Below are 23847 nucleotides of genomic sequence, written 5' to 3'. Positions count from 1 at the left end.
TCCATCTGAGGTAGATAAAATGAGGACCAATCGATTTGTAAAGGACTGTGGACAGGGTGACCCCCCGATGATGTTGCTCAAGGGCCTTCCCTCAGATAAGAGCGCACATCATCTTCTCATTCAGAGAAATGGGGAGGGGGGGGGGTGTTCCCCCCCGAAAGCTCATCAACATCGCCTTTGGATCAGTCCTATTCTGGTCCATTTTCCTGCAGAACCCAACACAAGCCACCAGAACCGGGCAGTCAGTGTCATCTGGTCTTCTCCTAACACTTCCTGTCTCCTAACACTTCCTTCTCCTAACACTTCCTGTCCTCCACCGAGCCACCGCCGCCCTGACTCACAGTCCCCATTTCCACCGACAGCTTGGGCGCAGCGAGTAATTAAAGCTGGGTTTAATTAAGGCAGAGCTGCGATCCGCCGGCGAAAATAAATTCACTGCTTCGTCGCATTCAGAAAAAATGAGATTTGTGATTCCCCCCCCCCCCCACACCCCTTCCCCTTCTCATGGTGCTTCCCCAGCCGCCCTGCCGAGGTCAGCCATGCTGCCGATGACGTCACTGGCGCCTTACAAGGGCGCTCTCTGATTGGCTTGCATCATCTCTGACATAAAACGCGTCTGACACCACAATGCAGGGCTGAGCACCAGTCCTCTTGCACTGTAAAACCCAAAGGCAGGCGAGGGCGAAGGCAGCTCTCCTTTTAAGAAAAAAATAAAAGTAGGATCACTTGTACACATTTTCCAGAGTAATGAAAGGTACATTTAGAAAAATAATACCAGCTCCCTTATAACGGTTTGTAAGGACTTTTCAGACATCAGTACAAGTCAGAAGTGAAGAAAAAAGAAAAGAAACGAACAGGGATTTCAAACAGCAAACGTTACTCGGTAGTGAAATACTATCTCACAGGAAATGTACAAGAACAGACGCCCAAATATAATAGAAAATAGGTTTTAGAAATAAGAAAGAAAGTGGTTTCCTTTTTTTTTCTTCTTTTCAGAACAAGTGCAAGAAAGGAGTGAAACCATAAAAAGAGACCCCCGCCCTCCCCCCCCCAAAAAAAAACAAACAAAACCCCTTCACTTTTCTATACGCCCGACGAACACAGAAAAGAGGAGACAGGATCATTTCACAATTAAAAAGTGTAAACACTCGACTAGAGAAAACGAAATTGGCACAAAATCATCCTTTCAACGTAAAATCAGCAACCCCTCCGGAAATCAAACAAAGGTCTGAAAACATAAAAGAGGCGTAAAGGGGGCACTGCTGTGATTGCCCAAAACTGACTAAAGGAGTTGGGGTGTTGTGTTGTATTTCAGGATATAGTAAGTCTCCGGTTTGCTCCCCGCTTTCCGGACTGACTTGCATGGATGTGTGCCTGTCGACACGCACAGAATCCGAGTGGCAAATCTTCTGACATCCGCCTCGGATCCAGGTCTGAAGCTGCTAAATTAAGATCTAAATTGTTTGAACTACCAGCAGCACCCACCCAGAATCAATTCATCTCCGAATATATCCCAGCACCAAGTGCACCCCTCCCCTCTCGGGTGTTAAACCCTCCCTGCACGGGAGATAACTCCCGCCAGTAATCCAGAAATGCATGGGGGCCTTTCCTCCTGCGAATGCAAATCTCCCCTAACCCCCCCCTCCCCCCCCCCCAAGTTAATAACATAAAAGTACTGGGAAGCTTTTAGAGCAGGATCTGCTGTCTCTACTCTGACGTTTGCTCTCTGTGCGACCTTTGGACCTGATTTATCAAGGATTTCTTCCCGAGATGCAGACTGGGAGAAAAAGCTTCATAAATCTCTCGCCTGGGCCCTGTGGGAAGCAGAAGAAGCAAGCTTGTACACACGCTTCTGAAGCACTGTCCTGGGATCCCGTGTGCAGGAAAAGAAGCTAGGGTCCACCCAAGACTATTGATCTACCAATATATCCGTAGACAAGACAGGATGGCCTTGCTTGGTACGGCAGAGGGCTAACCTCTTGGCCATTGCGCTGGACCTCTGGAAACATTTTTATTGGGGGGACTCCTTGAAACTATTCAGAAAAACGCAGCGTAAGTCGTGCCCAGCGGACAGTAATATGATCCCAGGTATGCACATATGGATGTGGTAGAAACTTGCTAAGCACTTTGACATATAGCACGTTTCTACCATATTACACACGTATATATATATACAAGTTGTATGTGTGTGTGTGTGTGTGTGTGTGTATATAAATATACACACACACACACACACACACTAACCATGCACCGACTAGTTCTGCTTAGAATTTGGTTTCTCCTACAGATGACAAAAACACATTTCCCGTTTTGTATTTGCTCACATCCAATGTTTCCTTAGAGATGGGAGTGCTGCCTTTTAGAAACCTGAATTATGCTTGGGAAACACGTGGACATTTCACCTTCAATATTCAATAAATAATACAAAGCACAATGCCATTTGTAACTGCGCCCAGGGGACACGCTGAAGGTCAGGGGGGAGGGGCGGGGGCACTTAGCCTGCCAACCCTCCAGACGGGACACTTTGCATCTGCCACTGTCCTCCACGCACTTAAATTTCAGCAAAGTCAAACAGTTCCTCCTTCCGCAGCCCTGGAGAAACGCTCGCAAAATACTCTGCACCGTTTCCCTCTAGTGTTCCCCTTCGCAGTACGATCCTTTTGGTCGGCTGGCAGCACCTTGTTTTTCGATCATTATAATCAGTTCTTCTATTTCCCTTCCCTGCCTCTCAGTCACTTCCAAAATGACTGGTCGTTTTCTAATAACAAAAGCCACACTCCCAGGAATAACAAATAATAATAATATGATAAAGGCAATAATTCAACCAAACTAAGTCGGCTCAGGTTACCGTTTAAATACATCGAGCTAAAAACCCACACGATGTATTTGTGGCACAGAGTTCCTGTCCTCTTTTACAATTTTATGTGCCATCAAATAAATAAATAAATAGATAGATAGATAGATAAATAGATAAATAAATAAATAACGGAGTGCTAAAAATAAATAAATAATAACATATTTCTTCAGTTTCTTCTATTTCTGGTTTCCCTTTTAGATAAGTGCTAATTAAACAGCCTTAAGGTGTGTGCATTTCTCACACAGTCCCTACTCCCTTTATCCACATAATAAAATCAATAATAATTAATAATAATGCTATTTTTTCCAGTTGCCTCAGAACTTATTGACCCAATAGCTATATCACACTATTAATTGGAATCCCACTTGACTTTTGTATGGAAGGGAGGGAGGAGGATTCATTCTTGAAATAGAAGCATGGGATGCCCCTGACCCATCTGGCCCCTTCCCAGAGAGCAGAATATATTACAAGCCCCTGGCTGGCCCCCCAGGGGGCCCCCCTCACACATCCAGCACGTGGTTCAGGTAGGAGATGTAGCAGATGGCCAGGCGCAGGATCTCGATCTTGGACAGCTTCTTGTCAGGGGGTAACGTGGGCAGCAGCTTCCTGAGTTCTGCAAAAGCCACATTAAAGGCCTCCACCCGGATCCGCTCGCGGGTGGCGTGGGCCGAGCGGTACTTGGCCGTGGCCCTCCGCCGCCGGCGCTTCTCCTCCCGGCTCAGCTGCTGTGGGTGTGCTGCCCGGCCCCGGCTCTCCCCTGCCTCCAGGTCCGACACGCAGCCCACCTTGAGGTCACTGGCCAGTGATTCTGGGTCCGACTGAGCCGAGGGATGATCTGAGTCAGCCTGGTCCGGGCTCAGCATCATCTTCTGGCAGTGCACAGAAAGTCACTAAATGGACAAGAGAGAGAGAAAGTGGGTAACATCAGTGCATAAAGGAAGAGAATCAGAAATATCATTCTAATGATACTAACAGTGATAATGTTATTCTTATTATGAGCAAACTAACAATTAAGCTATAGAATTTGTTGCCAGAGAATGTGATCAAGGCTAGCAGCATAGCTGAATTTCAAAAAAGGCTTAGACAAATTTCTGGTCCATAAATAATTATTAGTCAGACAGACTTGGGTGTCTACATCCTCTTACTTCTGGGAGTGAGAGATGGGGAATCGACTTTCCTATTGGGATCTGCTGGGTACTTCCAAGTGACCAGGGCTGGCCACTGTTGGAGACAGGATGCTGGGCTCGATATGCCATCGATCTGACCCAGCATGGCATCTCTCATGGTCTTATGTATACACTCTTTTTCCGAGAGGCTAGAGAAATTCACAGCACCGACAATACAACAGGGTTATTGAGGATAATAATTATTATTCTACTCATCTTCATCAGCATCATTGTTTGATTATTATTAGTAGCATGCATTTATCTACAATTATTTCATTGGCATTTGAATATAACATCAACTTGCAATGAGAAGTTCATACATACATAAGACACTTCCTATAACAATTAAAATAGAATATGTAGCAGTCGTGCAATTGAACTCAATTATTATGCTATCCCCTCCCTTATTCAGGTTCTATCTCAGATATCACAGAAGTTGTCAGTAAAGTAATATCTATAAATGTTAATAAATATTCCCCTCACTCCTCTCCACGCTCTTCTACCTTAAAAAAGAAACAAGAGCAACATATCAGACAGGTCACAAAACTGACCACTCTTGACACCGGTGCTAATCCTTACCGCAAATACATAAAAACTAACTTGTAAATTATATTATTGTTACTCTAAAACTCTGGTTATTTAAGTCTAAGGATTTAGCTTATTCTGTTCTTTGCCGGATGAGTGTTAAAGATCATATTGCAGATTTCAGTTGGTGGAGTATTAAGGTTGCCAAAATTAAAAAATTTAAAGTCTTCCCCCAACTTGGTTGTTTGCTGTCTGGTCCAGACAAGCATTGCATTACCACTACCTGATGCAGTTGCCTTCTTTACATTGTCTGATCGGGAGCCTTTCTATTGAGCCATTTGAACATGATTCATTTTTTAGTTTTTAGAAGACTTTTCCAAAGGAAAAGCTTAACATATTTCTCCTTAGCAGAGTTAGTCTCTAGTACTCCTAATGCACTGATTTAATGAATGTCCACTTTACTCATGTATAATATAGGGATGTGAAGATTACATTTTTTTTTTTGTTTGTTGTGGTTAGTTTTTATTTCAGGGACTTTTGTCTTCCCATTTTTCAATTTGTTTTAATGTTTATTTTGGTTTGGTTTGTTTGGCGAACCAAAGTAAAATTTTCCCCACCCCAAACTAAACAAAAAAAAGCAGCCATGAGGCCTCCTTGTACCTCCACAGCCACTTCCCAGGGCTTTCTGGGGTGTTCCCAAACCCTCCACCCTTGGTAAGATGCCCAGCCAGGGCCTCCCTTGGCCCTTCTGAGCCCCCCCCCCCCCCCCCCCCTATCTCCCTGGCCCCTACTTACCCCTTCCATGGTGGTTGTGGCAAGAGAAAAGAGAAGGAGTGATCCCCACTTATTTCTACCCCACCACGTCCATTTATAAATGGCGCCCAGCCCCGAGACCGATGTCAAGGGGCTGGCCAAGGCTATCTTCTTGTACGGACATACAAATAAATGGCACCAGCCAGCGCTGATATCACCTTGGCACTGGTCTCAGAACTGAGTGGTCATTTTTAAATAGATGTGGTGGGGCAGGAGCAGGTGGGGATGGTACTTGTCTCTTTCTACTGCCAAGACCCCCACAAAAGAGGTAAGTGAGGGTCAGGGACACTGGTGGCAGGGCCACTTTGCTTTGTTTAATTTCTTGACAAATAGAGCATGAAATTTCAGAAGCATGTATGTATTTTTTCCTCAGGAAAACAACCCACACAAATAGCGGCAGATTCACGATGTCGGACCGGCCCGGGTACTCACCACCCAGGCTGGCCCGGACACATCACGTGGTCTGCCGAGCGCGGCTCTGTCACGGCCACGCATGGCAGACCACGTGACTGGAGCGATCAGCCCATTGGGGGATGCCCGATCCCCCGATAGGCCAATCCGCCCCTGCACACAAATTAGCAGGTGTAAATGTGAGCAGGTTAGTCTTCCTAGGTCATTTTCAAAGTGAAAGTGTGCACATAACTCCCTCTTTGAACATTGCACCAATGCAGAGAGTTAAAACAAATCATGCCCTTAGTACACAGCCAATTGCAATGGATCTGAATATCCATATCATTTCAACTTTAGAATTGGCTATATCTGCTTTTGGTGCTTGAAATAATGTGTATGTAGTAGAAAGGCAAAAAAAAAATAAAAAATTCACAATTCTCTAAACTAAATGTAATCTTCAAGTCTTGGAATGTGCAAATTATTTGCCCATAGGCACAGAAAAATCCTTTTGCTAATATCAATCCACATTTTTTCATTTACTAAAGATTTTGTTGGAAAGACGTGGCTCAAATTCAGCATTACCCTGCAGGGGGATAGGAAAATGGAATAGTTAGAGAATAGTCCTAGCATTTTCCATGCTGTAGACTAGGTCTTTCCAAACCTGACCTGGGAACACCACAGCCAGTTGGGTTTTCAGGATATCCATAATGAATATGCATGAGATACAGTTGCATATACTGAGTCTCCATGATATGCAAATTTATCGTATATTCATCACAGATATCCAGAAAACCCAACTGTGGTGTCCCCAGGACAGGTTTGGGAAACCCTTCTGTAGACCAAGACCATAATGATCTGACCAACTTAACAAATAGATTTTACTTTATTAGATCTGGAAAATATTTTGATTTAGCATGAAAAGCAGTACTTAGAGACAGAGGACTTACTCTTGGTTGGTATTATTATTATTATTATTCAGAGTAGTTAAATCACAAGCAGATTGTGATAAACTGCAGGAGGACCTTGTGAGACTGGAAAATTGGGCATCCAAATAGCAAATGAAATTTAATGTGGACAAGTGCAAGGTGATGCACATAGGGAAAAATAACCCTTGCTGTAGTTACATGATGTTAGGTTCCATACCAGAAGTTACCACCCAGGAAAGAGATCTAAGCATCATAGTGGATAATACATTGAAATCATCGGTACAGTGTGCTGCGGCAGTCAAAAAAGCAAACAGAATGTTGGGAATTATTAGAAAGGGAATGGTGAATAAAACGGAAAATGTCATAATGCCTCTGTATCGCTCCATGGTGAGACTGCACCTTGAATACTGTGTACAATTCTGGTCGCCGCATCTCAAAAAAGATATAATTGCAATGGAGAAGGTACAGAGAAGGGCAACCAAAATGATAAAGAGGATGGAACAGCTCCCCTGTGAGGAAAGGCTGAAGAGGTTAGGGCTGTTCAGCTTGGAGAAGAGACGGCTGAGGGGGGATATGATAGAGGTCTGTCCCAGGGAAGCACACACTAGCAGTTGGCCAGTGCGCACAAGTTGCTTCTGCTCCAATGGAGCAGTAAGTAAAAAAATGTAAAAAATTATTTTACTTAGGTAGGGGGTTGGGGTCAGAGTGGACAGGGGAAAGGGTAGGAAGGTTAGGTGGAGGGTAGCGAAGTTCCCTCCCAGTCCGGCGTGCATGGTCCGCGCGGCCCATGGATTTTATAACATGCGCGCGCATGTTATAAAATATGCATGTCCATGTGCACGCGCTGGGAACCATGCGCATATGCATGCACACTTTTTAAAATCTACCCCTTAGAGAAGTCCATGTGCGTGCCAGATTTTAAAATCCATGCATGCATGTGCGGGCGGCCCATGAGTTGTGCACGCAGGGGGGGGAGGATTTTATGAGCTATGCATGGTGACACAATCGGGCCTCCCCCAGTTCTCTCCCAGTCCACTCCAATTAAGGAGCAGACTGGTAGGGAACTTTCCTATCCCTAACCCTACCCTTCCTCCCTCTTCCCCTCTCCTCCTCCTAAACTAACTAACCCCAAATTTTTTATTTTACTACTTACTGCTCCTCTGGAATTTCCACATGCCAGCAGCCGGCCAGCATGTGCTTCCCTAGGACAGCATGGAATAGCACTGTCCCGGCCACCCCCACACATTACAGGGGTTATGCGTGTAACTGTGCCTTTTGTAAAATGCACGTGGCCTGTGCAACCCCCATTTTTTATGTGCAGCGGCCTTTTAAAATTTGCTTGTTAGGGAATAGCTTCTGCTATTACTGGCATCAGGAGGGGGGGGGGGAGAAGAGAGAGAGAGAGAGAGAGAGGGGCCAGTTTCTCATGTAGACTGAGACGTATGAACAGCACAGTACAACTTGGTGAAGGTTTGACGTCATTTGGAGTGCAGAAAGTCTCACAAAGATGAAATTTTGTACAAAGTTATCTCACCTTAGCTTGATGGTACCCTGTTGTAGAGTCCATCAAGCTAGGGTGAGAGAACATATGAGGGCCTTTTAGATAGTCTCTCGCTGTCTCTCAGTGAAAAATAAGGATTATTACTGATGCAAAGCAGTTATGTTATTGCATGGTGTGGTAATTCTAAAATTTCCCTAAACATGCCCCCTTTTCTTATCGCGGGTATTATTAAGAATTTAAAATTTGACATCCCTGGTTCACAGCTTACTTCTCTAACCACTAATCTTCTCCTTCCCAAATCCAATCTGAGTTATATCATGCTGTGTTATATTCTCTGATATATGGAACAGTTAGGTCTCCCTCTCTATACGGCAATGTTAAAGTATTATTTGTAAATCTGGATTTTTCCCTGCCAAATGAATATAGAGGCCAATATACTAAGCCACATTGCAGTTTGCAGAAATGGGCTGTTACATGAAATAATTTTCTCACGATAATGGCTCATTAGCATGATATGCAAACTGGATTTTTTTAATATTCTTTTATGGTAAAGTTTGTGCACATTTGAGGACTTTATTGCATAAAAAATTAACTATGCCTCCCTGAGGTGTAGTTCAATTTTGCAGAAAATCTCTGATTTGCACAATTTTCTGAACAAACGTTAACTGTGTGAAAGCCACAAGTTGATTTGCATGATCCTTCAGCTGATTAACAACCTTGCATAAGTTTTCCATTTATGTTCCCATGCACAAAATAATGCACATTAAAATATGCAAATGCCATTATGCATGTGATTTTCTATTTGTAAACCCACTTTAGCATATCAGCCTTATATCTTTATTAATAGTTTGCACCTCAATCATGCATCATATAAGGTATATGGGTAATAACACCATGTGAATTAACTGTATTCTTCCTATGAGTGATACCAAAAGGTTTTGCTAACTTATTCAAAGTTTTTCCAGGCTCTTAACAGTAGAAAAAATATTGAGGCCATAAATTGATCCCGAATCAGTTGAAATGTTAACCCCAAAATATTTAGTATGTCCTGTAGCCCAGTGAAATAAAAAAAAGAACCACTCATCTTTCCTTCAGTGTCCCAACTGGATTGAAAACTATTGATTTTTCTATGCTTACTTTAAAACTAGAAAATGGGCTAAAATTCTCCATGAATATAATAATCAATTGTAGAGAAGTTTCAGAGTTGGGAATAAATATCATAACTAGAATATCATCTGTGAAGAGAGTTAATTTGATCGCCTCTTTATCAACCGAACTACCCTGAAAATCAGATGAAGTAAGCAAGGGCTCTAAAGTTAAAAAAACCAAAAAACGAGCAGAGCGTGGGCTACCTTGACTTGTTCTTCTAGATATGGAGAACTCTTCAGATAGCAGACCATTTGCTAAAATTGCAGTTTTGGGATTATTATAACTTGGATTTTTATACTAGATCAGTCCGGAGTATACATCAAATACCTCCATGAGACTATCAAAAGTCTTTTCGGCATCTTTACTGATCAGGGAGGATTCAGTTGTCTGTGAAAACTTTCCTGATTTTCAGATATAAATGAAGGAATAAATTGATAAAATCTATTTGAAATAATTGTTGCATATAAATTAACATCCTGATAGAGAAGAACAATTGGGAGATAAGAGTTTGGCTGCTCAGGATCTGTTTTTGGAATTAGTGTAATCCAAGTTTTATTAGACAAAAGGGTAGCCTGCCAATTGATACTGCCCTAGCAAAAGTATCTCTATGAGAAGGTATTATAATCTCACCTAAAATGTTATAACATTCAGTACTTAAACCAGTGGACCTGGGGCTTTAAAGTTTTTTATAGTTCACTACTGTTAATTGTATTTCGTGCATTGTAGAGGGAGAGTTTAAGTTTTCTAATTGTGTCTCCGTAATGTGTTTACATTTTCTCTCCATAATTGTTTTCTGGATGTTCTGCCTTTCAATTCTGATGAGTGTAATTTCTGGTAAAAATCACATAGCACACCACGTATCTTTATTGCAGCAATGCAGTATCCCATCATTAGCTTAAATTTTTATGTGCTGTATCTAATTTGTATTTGAACCATCAATCAGGCTTAATAATCTATCAGATTTGTTACCAAGTTTATGCTTATAACAATTAAAACTGAGATTTCTACTGCAATAAAGAGTTGAGTAGTTTGAATTGTCAGATATTATTCATTGTGGTCATTAGAAGGGTTATTCACTAAGATACATTTAGTCTAATGCAATTGTATTTCCAAGTCCAAAATCTTTGTATTAATATCTTTTTTATTTTTATCTAGCAATAAAGGCAATCATTTCACCTTGCATTACCCCTTCCCAGAACAAGGCAGGATCTGTAGAATAGGTGGCATTAAAGTGTGCAAACTTTCCATTTAGTGATAAAAATATCATTTTTTTTAGTTCTTACCATCTCTGCTTGACATATCTATCCATACAGGAGTATGATCAGAAATAGCTAATGGGCCAATTTCAACATTACTAATTCTAGAAAATACAATTGCAGAAACAAAAATATCTGTTCTAGATTGCATCATGTGTGCTTTTGACATGCCAATTGAACATGTCAATTGTAAATTCTCCCAATATCCTTATTATTATTTTCCACCCTACTGGCTTGATCTATCCATTGCCTGGTCAGCTTCTCCTCTGATCACCAATAGTATTACAGCCTTAACAAGCTATTTGTTTAAATAAAGTAGAAGAATGTGATCATAAGTGTTAGGGGCATGAACATTACACAATATCAACTCTTTCTTTTTTTTTCAAATATTTTCTCAATTACAATAATATATCTCCCAGAGGAATCTTTAATGACCTTTCCAACTTCCAAAGGAACCTATTTGTGAAAGAGGATGGCTAAGCCTGCCCTTTTGGTCTCTGAGGAAACAGAATAGCAACTGTCCATCCATTCTCTTTTAAGTTTTGAATGTTTTTTTTCTCATTTAGGTGGGTTTCTTGAAGGTTAGCAATCATGGCCTTTTGTTGGGGGAAAGCTGTAAAATTTGTGTTCTTTTTAATTGGGGATTTCAGTTCTAATCCATTCCATATAATCACCCCAAGATTAATCATTTGACCAATCAAAATTCAGCTTGGACAGAATCACTTCTCTTTCCTTCACTGTAAGAGAGTTACACGGAATGCTGCCTTTATCTGTTTTCTCAATATTACCTAAAGAATGCAATGCTAGATAAACTGTTACCAGAACTAATATCTGTGCCCAGCCTTCCATAAACCTTCCCATTCTTAGCTCCCACATCCCCCTTTAAAAGCCCCAATCATTGGTCCAGTCCTAAGGTTTCCCACAGCTAGGAGCGCACCTGGCCAGGACTAATCAAAGGTCACAATGCAAACATCTCCAACAGCACAAATAACTTAAATGATCTTATGGAAACATGGCAAACACATTGTCAAATATCTTTCTTTAGATCTCCTCCTACAGTCTTATATATAATATATCTAGGGACCTTCGTTTTCAGTTTTTATTTTATTTTGCCTAGGAATATCAGTGTTAGAACAAAAAAAGTCAGTGGGAAAATGACTTTGATATAACACACAGGAGAAAAATCAGAGGAAAAGCCATTCTTCCTCTGGTTTATTTATTTTTTGTTCTATCGTTGAAATCCCCAGGCAAACTAAAATAAAAACAAAAAGAAGGTCCCTATGTATACCTTATCCTACATAAAAATGAAATTTAAAAAATGAAAAAACTACAAAAGAAATGAAAGAAATAAAAACAGATTAAAAACAAACAAACCTAATAAAAGAGAAAGAATAAATGCACACTCCTTCTGTGGCTATTAAGGTGAGATCTTTTCTGGAGGAGTCAATATGCAGCTCTTCCCTGGTGTCAGACGCAGCTTCCACCCTCCCTGGCTCTGCGGAAGGAGTGCGATCGCTCCGGGCTGCTTGATCTTCCGCCCTTGATCCTGGGGGGGGGGGGGGTTTCCTCGTTGGACGGCCCGACCTCCCTCTTCAGTAGCGGTGAAGGAAGAATTCTGCCCTTCGTACGGAAAATTAAAGCAAAACGGGACAGCCCACGTGCATCTGCCCCCGCTTCCTTTTTTCTTCTTCTCTGGTAGCCATGAGTTCTTGATTTTTTTTTCATCAAAGTCATGCAAGCAGGCAGTCCTCACTCCTGGCCTATTTCCACTAGCCCCTTCTCTCCTGAATGTTTTGTCCTCTCGCCCCAGTTTGTTCTTTCATTGCCCATTAGGGACCAGAGTAGACGTGTCCTTCTTTCTCCTCAGGAACCCCCAAATTCAAATATTTCCAATGACGCTGCCTAATTTCCAAATCATCCCAGCACAGTAATTTTTTTTCCCGGGGGGGGGGGAGGGGTTAAAACGGTCCCTTTCAGGGCTCTCAGCTCCATCGCCTGACCCTGCTCGTTTCACTTCCATCCTGCGTGCACCGCTGTCAGCTGTGCTCACTGCAACATCTGTATCTCGTGGGACACTGCTCTCATTCCCTTTTTTTTTTTTTTTAGATGCCTCTCAGTCATATTTGACTCTGATTTTGTAATTCTCTAGCAGCTCTGTCCGCCTGAAAGTACATTTAGTTTTCTTACTCATTTCTAGATCATACTTTCAGTGACGCTTAAAGACTCAACTTTTCCTGTCCTTAAATAATTCAGTGCTGCACTGAGTCAACAGAAGGAAGTTCCTTCCCTGCTGTATTAAATAGCACGTTTTACTTAGGCTATGCTAATAATTGAATAGGACTACAGTTGATTTTAGTACTATAGCTAGTAATTTGTTCCCTCACAATATTTAACTAGCGGTACTTGCTTTTCATCTTAAAATCACAGAATTCTACAAAAGAAGGGAAGAGATAAGAAAAAAAAACCCTTTTTTCACAATAGAAAAAATGCTGGGATAACAAAAAATATCTGAGGGCAAGTTCTTTTTTTCTACATTGTAATCAGAAAAGTTTGTTTGCTTTTTTGAACCAGAAAAGCAATTGAATGTTTAGGTGCAGATGAGCTTTCTGCGCAGCCTCAGCTGGCTCCCTTCCCGCCTCTGCAGGCCGCCAGGGGCTTTCACGCACGCAATTTACAGCTGGGGGTGCCGAACGGGGATCTTTGGGGAAACAGTGCCTTTTCACTGCCCTGAAAGCAAAATAAAAGTCCAGGAGGTCCTTTCGGCCTCTTCAGAAGTTTCAGTCCAGCAGCTCGGCTCTCACAGCGTTCACCTTAACCTTCCTGCTGCTTCCGCATTTCCCCCGTCTCTGGTCCGAGCCTCCTTATCCAAATACCATCCGATTTAACAAACAAACAAAAAAAAAACCCCAAACAAACCCTTAGGGCCTGATTTTAAAAGGCATTTACACATGTAAAGCTGGGTTTTACATGCATAAATGCACTTTATTGGACTGAGTGGGCTTTTGAAAATTGCATTTAGGCGCATAACTCCTTTGAAAATTCACCTATTTGTATGGCAGGGCTTAAGGTACTTTCTGCATCATTGTAGGCCACTGGGCGGTAAAGTATAGGAAAAAAGAATATGAAGTATATTTCTGGTAACAAACATTAGTCACACAGCCTTTGAATCAAATCTCCTGCAGGGATCACTTGCAGATTGCTATTTTCAGAAAATAGTAAAAGTTTTCAAGGGGAAAAAAACATGGATTGCTTTCTGCCACCAAACTTTTTGGGTATTTAGGAAGTGAGGTCAGATAATATTAAATATCTTTGTAATCACCTCCACCATGCCAGCACGAGGTGGTAGATATTTAGCCGGATGCCTCTTCCTGCTGCTTCTTTGTGTGGCCTCTCTTACTTGATTTTTCAGCAGTTCAAAGATTACATTTTAGCTTCTCTCTCTCTCTCTCTCTCTTTGTTGTTGTTGTTCTTCTTCTTCTTGTTCGAGGTTTTCCAGGCTCCTGGATCTCTGCTTTAGCTGTTTTTAATACATTTCATTGACTACACTCTTTTGTTATAATATTTCATAGAAAGATCCACTTCAAGACACAGGAGCTCTGAGACTAGGCAGCCATTTCCTTGGGTGCTCCTGTATTTATTTATTTTGGTGAACGCAGAACCTCCCAGATAAAAGTCCCATAGCATCTGCTACAGGGATCAGGCCCCTGTAATGTTAGGGGAAAAGAGAACGCTGGATTTGTCTCTGATATAATAAAATATGAAACCGAGAATGAATTGGAATAATAATAATAATAATAATAATAATAAATCATTATTATTATTATACAGAACAGTGTTTCAGAGGAAAATAGAAAGAAGGCTGCTAGGAAAGCTACCCAGGAAGATCTGCTGTCCAGTGTGGGCTTAAAACAAAGACATCATCACAAAGAGGGACAGATGTGCCAATTCCTAGAAGAATCTGCCATTGTTATCACAACACCTAGCCTCTCCCAACCCTTCTATACATAAATATAGATATATATATATATATATATATGTTTGTAGGTTAGTTACACTGTAGTGTAATTATTTCAACTTTCATTCTTTTTAACCAGAGGGGAAGTAAAATAAAATTGTGCCATTAGTAGATTCCTAACCGGATCTGCCAGCTAAATATTGCTACAGGCACCTTGAAATAAAAACGGGGCAGTTCATGCCACAGAAGCAAAAGATACATTCATCTTGCAATTCTGAAAATCATTTCTAACAAATGTAGTTACTGCGTTTTTGTCGTTGGATCTCTTCTTTTGGTTTGATTTGTAAGCCTTAAAAAGAAAATTCAAACATAAAATACTAAAACAAGCAAAAAAAAAAAAAATGCACGACTCCATAAAACCAAACCGAATTCTGCTGAAAGTTCTCCTTTATTCCGATATCGAATAAAGGCACAAAGGCCATTGGCAAGGAACAGGCCCGAGCAGAAAGGTGAAAATAACAATAATAGTGAAAGCTCAATCTTACATTGTTCTATTCTGGAATTTAATAAAAGAAGTTACTGCCTTTGTACCAAGGTTGGCAGGGGGGCTACTTTATTATGCAAATTGGGCGTGCATACAATTAGCATAATTTATCGCTTACGATCATTCTGCTTCAAGATTTTATAATGGCGAGCTCCCAATTTGTTTTTCTGTTTTTAATCGGTTTGTACTCTTGCAAAAAAAAAAAAAAAGTAGCAAAAATGGAGTTGTGTTGGAAGAGAAAATTGAATCATATCTTGTTGCAGCCTTCACAGAGCACCATCTGTCATGCAGACAGCAATAGCATTCAGGAACTCCTCTGGCCGTGTCAACATGTAATAAAACAATGGATCGAGCATCCAAGGAATAACCTTGGACAGAAAAAGGTGGGGCGTGGGGAAAGAGGCCGGGGGAATCAACGAAATGACATTTTGGAGCTGGCAAAGTTTGATAAAATATAAAGTTTGCACTTCGTCGTCTTAGTGCAAACAAGTTGGCTGTTTGAGTTTACAAACAGCGTATGGCGTCACTTAAAACAGTCAGTACACTATGTTTAAAATATTTTAGCTAGTTTCTAGTTATTATTATGGCTTAAGACTTTTGTTTGCTTTGCATTTTTTTTCTGAGATCAGTTTAAGTAACGTGAATATTTGTCTTGAAAAAAAATTATGTGACATAAGGCATCTGTTTTTGTTAAGAACGATTATTTACTTTTAAAATCATAAAGTGTGAGTCATAGTTCACCAGCAAAAATAAGGTACAGCTGAAAACGTAGTTTGTACAACCGAAATCATTAGCACACCAAGCACAAACGGAAAATTATTCGTTTTAGTAATATTTCTCTTTCCAGCTAAACTTGCATGCATGCTTCCAATCTTTTTTTTCTATTCGCCTGTGTTGAACTTCAACGGTAACTTGCACCCTAGTTGGGATTCCTAATTAATAAGGATTCCAATCGTGTCAATAATTCTGCTTTTGAGAAACCTAGCCAAAAATATATCGAGCTATGCAATATGAATCTAGCTATCTTGAAGGAGAGGGGAGGAAACTTACCTGTTTTAAATCTTTTCGGCTAATCTTTTTTTTTTTCACAAGATTCTGTCCCTTAAAATAAAACTCCAAAAGGTAAGAGAAAAATACGCCCCAAGTTTAAGAAATTGTATATATATCTGTTCAAAAAGAAGCACGTGTGCTCTGGTTTATGTGATGAGGTGACAGTGTCATTCCTTCTTAAAAGGAGAGGAAGATTGTATCTGAACGGGGTGGTTTTTTTTTCTGTCCGTTTACTAAAAAGTACGCGTAAAATTGCGCTCCCCTTGGTATAGAATTCAGCGATCTTTTCTTCCCGGAAAGTTGCAGCTGAGGAGTGAGTTGCTTGATTTGCCTCTGTCCTTATCAGTATTTAAAAGCTCTCTTTAAAGGGGCGGCACCCGATCACCCCGGAGATGCGGCGAGAAGTCCAAAGCCCGCGTGAAGGGACCGGTTCCGTCCACCTCTTGTCTCAGCGCGGCGGGAGCTGCTCGGGCCGGGGGCGCGCGATGTCTCGGGGGTGGTTCCTTTCGCGCCCCGGGCCCAGGCGAAGACAATGAGGCGCGGAGCCGATAAGATCAGAGCAGGGATCGCGCAGATAACGCTTTGTTCCAGCGGATTCCGCTCCTTCCCCCCCCCGGTGCAGAAGAGCTCGGGGGGGAGCCCGTTTCCCCCCCCTGTCTTGCTTCCCCTTCACAAGCAGGCTCCTCGGCCGGCTGACTTTCCTTCCCCCTCGATGGTACCTGGACCGCCTCGGCTCCTGCGTGCCGGTGCCCGAGATGCTGCTGGAAAGTGGGGAAAGTGCTCGGCGGTGGCAGGGAATGACTGAGGGTGGGAGGGACAGCCAGACGGAAAGGCTTGGATCCCGGCTCCCTGGGTGCCAATGGAGGGAGCCTGGAGATGGTGTACGAGATAAAGGGGGTGGGGCTGGCGGGGCCTTGAAGGCTGGAATTTAATGGAATTGATCTTTGATGGGAATTCCGATTGGATGGCAGAGCCCATCAGGAGCTGCTTAATTGGAGCTGACATCTGTCGGGGGGGGGGGGGGGGGAGGTGCTGCACGGCCCTCAGACATTGCTGCAGATCGGATGAGTGCAAGGGGAGAGTGGATCCGTGGCAGCTCCCCCCCCCCCCCCCCCCCAATATAGGCAGCCTGAAGAATAAAATCAGGACACGGCAGAAGAGCCAGGGAGCAGGCTCCATCACATCACATCACCGGCTCTATAAAACCCCACCGTGCTGCTTCCTTTTAATGGTAGACAGAGTTTAGTCATTGGTATTTTCTTACTGGAGTAATAATTAATTATTGCACTTTGATAGGGTTGTTTGTTGTTTTTTTTTTGCTTCGCTGCAGTATTTCATATTTCAGAGGACAGGTGTGGGTGGGTTATTATCACAGGAAAAAACAATGAAATAAACTCGCCGGTTAGAGCTCTGAGCAATTTTAGCCCGAATTATCCATGTTATAGAAATGCCTTTTTGACTTGTCTTGGTGAAGCTGAAAATGGAAAGCAGTGAGGGGCAAGGAGAGCACAGCCTACATTATATGGGGTTGTGCCACAACCCCTGAGCCAAGGGAGCATAGAAACAAAGCAACACATGAAGAAACTCTAAGGAGATGTCTGAGAGTTGGGGAAAATAAGTTCTGAAAACTAAAACAGACCTTTGTTTTCAGTGTATCTTATACAGAAAGAAACAACAGTTGAAGTCAATTAAATAGGAATCTGCCACTCCGCTGGTCTTCACAGTCCTCTGGACCCACAAATCCAGAGGCTGTGGCAGGGAATACAGGTGTGCAGGTCTGCATTTACAGTTCATTATCAGTTTCATTTTGTTGTATCTATTTCTATTTATTTCTTTTTTAGTTTCTTTTTGGGTTTGTTTTGTGTTGTTTCTTTTTTTTTTTTTTTCCATCTTAATGCACTCTAAAACCATTAAAACAAAAATCCAGAATGAGCAGCAACATGCTATGGTAACTTCAAGGCCCGAATGAATGTCCCTGCTGCTGAAAGCCCTGGGGTCACATGTTGTTTTTTCCTCTTTCCTTACATCATTATTTCTGCTAGCACCCGTGGTCTCCAAATCCACCTTTCCCAGCTTATAATTCCCTCCCCAGCCTCAAAACCCTGTCCCCAACCAGTCTTTCCAACAACTCCCCCTCCCCCAATGGCCCCATCCCCCTGCATCTCCCCAGGACTCTCCAGCTCACTCCACAAGGAGTCCCCTGGTGCAAAGAGGGCAGAAGCAATCCCTAGTCACTCCTGTCCCACCGGTGCCATACTTCAAAATGGTACTGGTTGTGTAGCCAGTTGCATGCAAACGTTTAGGCACTCCAAGTCAAATTGTATGTTTCAACGAATCTCTAAATAAATAGAAACTGATACAATCTCTGCATGACACAAAGTTAAGCACACCATCTTTCTACAATTTTCAATGCAAAATTAGTATTTATTTGCTGATTGATTGAACCGTTAGGCCTTCAAGTAGTCAGGTGAAGACAATTCCAGTGTTGAAAAATTATCCTTCTAATCTCTCAGATTGTGATTGTTCTCCTGTCTACTTTCAACAACCAGGGGCTCCTCTAAGCAGCAGCTATCTGAACATTTGAAAATGAAAAAAATTTACTTTTCCAAATCAGGAGAAGGCTATATAAAAAATATCTAAATGCTTTCAAGCTAGCAATTTCAACTGTCAGAAATATTGTTAAGAAATAGAGATTTCATGGAACTGTTGAGGACAATGCAAGTTCTGGAAGACCAAGACAAATTTCAGATAGAACTGCCCTAAAATTAATCAGATCTGTAAAACAGAACCCACTGTAAATGACCTGCTGAAAAGTTTAGCTGACACTGGAGTAGTTGTCCATAGGTGCACAATACAGTGTTGCTTACATAACAATGATCTGCATGGGAGAGTTGTCAGAAGGAAGTCTTTACTATGACCTAATAATAAATGTTATCTTCTAATGTATGCAAAACATAATCTTGATATGCCTGAAACTTTTAGGATCCAAGTGCTTTCGACTGATGAAACAAAATTTGAATTGTTTTGCCACCACCACATAAGATACTGTACTTTAAATTTCTTAATAATGTTTCTGACAGTTGAAATTTCTGTTTGGAAGCATTTAGAGATTTTTTATAGCCTTTCCTTGCTTTGTAAAAAGTGAATTCCAGTATCTTCCTTTTCAAATGTTCAGATAGTTGGTCAGAGGAGCTCATGGTTGTTGAAAGTAGACAGAACAACAATCACAACCTGAGAGGCTGGAAGGATCAGAGTAATTGTTCAGCCATGGAATTGTCTTCACCTGACTAACTAAAAGCTTAATGGGTCAATCAATTGTTTGGGCCTTATTAACAATTTAAAAAAAATAATAATGAATCAACTGGAAGGACGTCCAAACTTTTGTACATATCATATTCACTATTTCATTTTCAGTCTATTAAAATCAGAAATAAATATATAAAAGTTCTTTATGTGGGTTTGAATTTTGGTAATTTCCTTTCACCTTTTTTGGGGGGATTATTAATGTTTAACTTTATACCATGTAGAGGTTGTGTCAGTTTTTACTCACTTAGAGATTCATTGAAATATGCAATTGGACCAGGAGGCCTGAACATTTGAATCCAACTGCACCTGCCCTACTGCTGTTAATCAAACACAGAGCCATAGACAGTTATTTTCCTCGAGGTGGGTAAAATTAGTTAACTAGAGTGACAGAAATAATTAAACAATTATGTATTGTGAGGAAAAGGTGGGTGGGGAAGGGAGAGATTACTGGTTTCATAAAAGGTTAGAGGCCGAAATGGCCTGCAGGTGTAGGGGATTTCCCTTCAGTGGTTAGAGGTGGAAATGAAGCCCATTCTACTGCAAGAGCTCTGCTGATGCATTAGAGGCTATGCAAGAGAAAACGGGCAGTTGGGGCATTTTCAGTTCCAGATCTACAGCATTCTCCAGAGAAGGAGAGGATTACCTCCCGACCCTAGCTGTTAGCTATCTGTTGCATTAGGGAGTGCCAACTAACCAAGCGGCACACAAAGACCGTATTCCAACATAACTTTACTGATGAAGCAGTTCATACATGTAATATTGCACATGGTACAAGCAGGGCCAATACAAGCCTATCTAGGAGAACCTTTGGTCATTCACTCCCTCCCTACCCCCCCCCCCCCCCCCCCAATTTAACTATTGGCGGCAGCTCCAGCACAGCGCTCCCTCCCACCTGTGGCAATGGATCCAGCACAGCGCTCCCTCCCACCTGTGACAATGGATCCAGCACAGCGCTCCCTCCCAGCTGTGACAATGGATCCAGCACAGCGCTCCCTCCCACCTGTGACAATGTATCCAGCACAGCGCTCCCTCCCACCTGTGACAATGGATTCAGCACAGCGCTCCCTCTCACCTGTGACAATGTATCCAGCACAGCGCTCCCTCCCACCTGTGGCAATGGATCCAGCACAGCGCTCCCTCCCACCTGTGGCAATGTATCCAGCACAGCGCTCCCTCCCACCTGTGGCAATGTATCCAGCACAGCGCTCCCTCCCACCTGTGACAATGGATCCAGCACAGCGCTCCCTCCCATCTGTGACAATGGATCCAGCACAGCGCTCCCTCCCACCTGTGACAATGTATCCAGCACAGCGCTCCCTCCCACCTGTGGCAATGTATCCAGCACAGCGCTCCCTCCCACCTGTGACAATGGATCCAGCACAGCGCTCCCTCCCACCTGTGACAATGGATCCAGCACAGCGCTCCCTCCCACCTGTGACAATGGATCCAGCACATGCTCCCTCCCACCTGAGACAATGGATCCAGCACAGCGCTCCCTCCCACCTGTGGCAATGGATCCAGCACAGCGCTCCCTCCCACCTGTGGCAATGGATCCAGCACATGCTCCCTCCCACCTGTGGCAATGGATCCAGCACAGCGCTCCCTCCCACCTGTGACAATGGATCCAGCACAGCGCTCCCTCCCACCTGTGGCAATGGATCCAGCACATGCTCCCTCCCACCTGTGACAATGGATCCAGCAAGCGCTCCCTCCCACCTGTGACAATGGATCCAGCACAGCGCTCCCTCCCACCTGTGACAATGGATCCAGCACAGTGCTCCCTCCCTCCTGTGACAATGGATCCAGCACAGCGCTCCCTCCCACCTGTGACAATGGATCCAGCAAGCGCTCCCTCCCACCTGTGACAATGGATCCAGCACAGCGCTCCCTCCCACCTGTGACAATGGATCCAGCACAGTGCTCCCTCCCACCTGTGACAATGGATCCAGCAAGCGCTCCCTCCCTCCTGTGACAATGGATCCAGCACAGCGCTCCCTCCCACCTGTGACAATGGATCCAGCACAGCGCTCCCTCCCTCCTGTGACAATGGATCCAGCACAGCGCTCCCTCCCACCTGTGACAATGGATCCAGCACAGCGCTCCCTCCCACCTGTCACAATGGATCCAGCACATGCTCCCTCCCACCTGTGACAATGGATTCAGCACAGCGCTCCCTCCCACCTGTGACAATGGATCCAGCACAGCGCTCCCTCCCACCTGTGGCAATGGATCCAGCACAGCGCTCCCTCCCACCTGTGACAATGAATCCAGCACATGCTCCCTCCCACCTGTGGCAATGGATCCAGCACAGCGCTCCCTCCCATCTGTGGCAATGGATCCAGCACAGCGCTCCCTCCCACCTGTGACAATGGATCCAGCACAGCGCTCCCTCCCACCTGTGGCAATGGATCCAGCACAGCGCTCCCTCCCACCTGTGACAATGGATCCAGCACATGCTCCCTCCCACCTGTGACAATGGATTCAGCACAGCGCTCCCTCCTATCTGTGACAATGGATCCAGCACAGCGCTCCCTCCCACCTGTGACAATGGATCCAGCACAGCGCTCCCTCCCAACTGTGACAATGGATCCAGCACATGCTCCCTCCCACCTGTGACAATGGATCCAGCACATGCTCCCTCCCACCTGTGGCAATGAATCTAGCACAGCGCTCCCTCCCACCTGTGACAATGGATCCAGCACATGCTCCCTCCCACCTGTGACAATGGATCCAGCACAGCGCTCCCTCCCACCTGTGGCAATGGATCCAGCACAGCGCTCCCTCCCACCTGTGACAATGGATCCAGCACATGCTCCCTCCCACCTGTGACAATGGATTCAGCACAGCGCTCCCTCCTATCTGTGACAATGGATCCAGCACAGCGCTCCCTCCCACCTGTGACAATGGATCCAGCACAGCGCTCCCTCCCAACTGTGACAATGGATCCAGCACATGCTCCCTCCCACCTGTGACAATGGATCCAGCACATGCTCCCTCCCACCTGTGACAATGGATCCAGCACAGCGCTCCCTCCCACCTGTGACAATGGATCCAGCACATGCTCCCTCCCACCTGTGACAATGGATCCAGCACAGCGCTCCCTCCCACCTGTGGCAATGAATCTAGCACAGCGCTCCCTCCCACCTGTGACAATGGATCCAGCACAGCACTCCCTCCCACCTGTGACAATGGATCCAGCACAGCGCTCCCTCCCACCTGTGGCAATGGATCCAGCACAGCGCTCCCTCCCTCCTGTGACAATGGATCCAGCACAGCGCTCCCTCCCACCTGTGACAATGGATCCAGCACAGCGCTCCCTCCCTCCTGTGACAATGGATCCAGCACAGCGCTCCCTCCCACCTGTGGCAATGGATCCAGCACAGCGCTCCCTCCCACCTGTGACAAAGAATCCAGCACAGCGCTCCCTCCCACCTGTGACAATGGATCCAGCACAGCGCTCCCTCCCACCTGTGGCAATGGATCCAGCACAGCGCTCCCTCCCACCTGTGACAATGGATCCAGCACAGTGCTCCCTCCCTCCTGTGACAATGGATCCAGCACAGCGCTCCCTCCCACCTGTGACAATGGATCCAGCACGTGCTCCCTCCCACCTGTGACAATGGATCCAGCACAGCGCTCCCTCCCACCTGTGACAATGGATCCAGCACAGCGCTCCCTCCCACCTGTGACAATGGATCCAGCACATGCTCCCTCCCACCTGTGACAATGGATCCAGCACAGCGCTCCCTCCCTCCTGTGACAATGGATCCAGCACAGCGCTCCCTCCCACCTGTGGCAATGGATCCAGCACAGCGCTCCCTTCCACCTGTGACAATGGATTCAGCACAGCGCTCCCTCCCACCTGTGGCAATGGATCCAGCACAGCGCTCCCTCCCACCTGTGGCAATGGATCCAGCACACCGCTCCCTCCCACCTGTGACAATGGATTCAGCACAGCGCTCCCTCCCACCTGTGGCAATGAATCTAGCACAGCGCTCCCTCCTATCTGTGGCAATGGATCCAGCACAGCGCTCCCTCCCACCTGTGACAATGGATCCAGCACAGCGCTCCCTCCCACCTGTGGCAATGGATCCAGCACAGCGCTCCCTCCCTCCTGTGACAATGGATCCAGCACAGCGCTCCCTCCCACCTGTGGCAATGGATCCAGCACAGCGCTCCCTCCCACCTGTGACAATAGATCCAGCACAGCGCTCCCTCCCACCTGTGACAATGGATCCAACACAGCGCTCCCTCCCTCCTATCTGTGGCAATGGATCCAGCACAGCGCTCCCTCCCACCTGTGACAATGGATCCAGCACAGCGCTCCCTCCCACCTGTGACAATGGATCCAGCACAGCGCTCCCTCTCACCTGTGGCAATGGATCCAGCACAGCGCTCCCTCCCTCCTG

At 44.4% G+C, this 23847-nt stretch overlaps 1 protein-coding gene across 1 annotated transcript; it reads right to left on the bottom strand.

The window, feature by feature from the left end:
• Positions 1-2310: 2310 nt before the first annotated feature.
• NHLH2 (nescient helix-loop-helix 2) lies at positions 2311-16983 on the bottom strand. Its single transcript, XM_029578960.1, has 2 exons — positions 16133-16983; positions 2311-3747 (listed from the first exon to the last, which is right to left on the bottom strand). The coding sequence occupies exon 2, from the start codon at positions 3721-3723 to the stop codon at positions 3358-3360; it is 366 nt and encodes a 121-aa protein (XP_029434820.1). The 5' UTR covers positions 3724-3747; positions 16133-16983; the 3' UTR covers positions 2311-3357.
• Between the last annotated feature and the right edge of the window lie 6864 nt (positions 16984-23847).

This window comes from Rhinatrema bivittatum, chromosome 15 (genome assembly GCF_901001135.1).
Source record: "Rhinatrema bivittatum chromosome 15, aRhiBiv1.1, whole genome shotgun sequence".
In the NCBI taxonomy this organism is placed as follows: domain Eukaryota; kingdom Metazoa; phylum Chordata; class Amphibia; order Gymnophiona; family Rhinatrematidae; genus Rhinatrema; species Rhinatrema bivittatum.
This window is presented reverse-complemented; position numbering and strand designations above follow the sequence as displayed.

Coding starts and splice junctions, on each gene's coding strand:
- NHLH2 (XM_029578960.1), bottom strand. CDS start 3,723: ATGATGCTGAGCCCGGACCAGGCTGACTCAGATCATCCCTCGGCTCAG.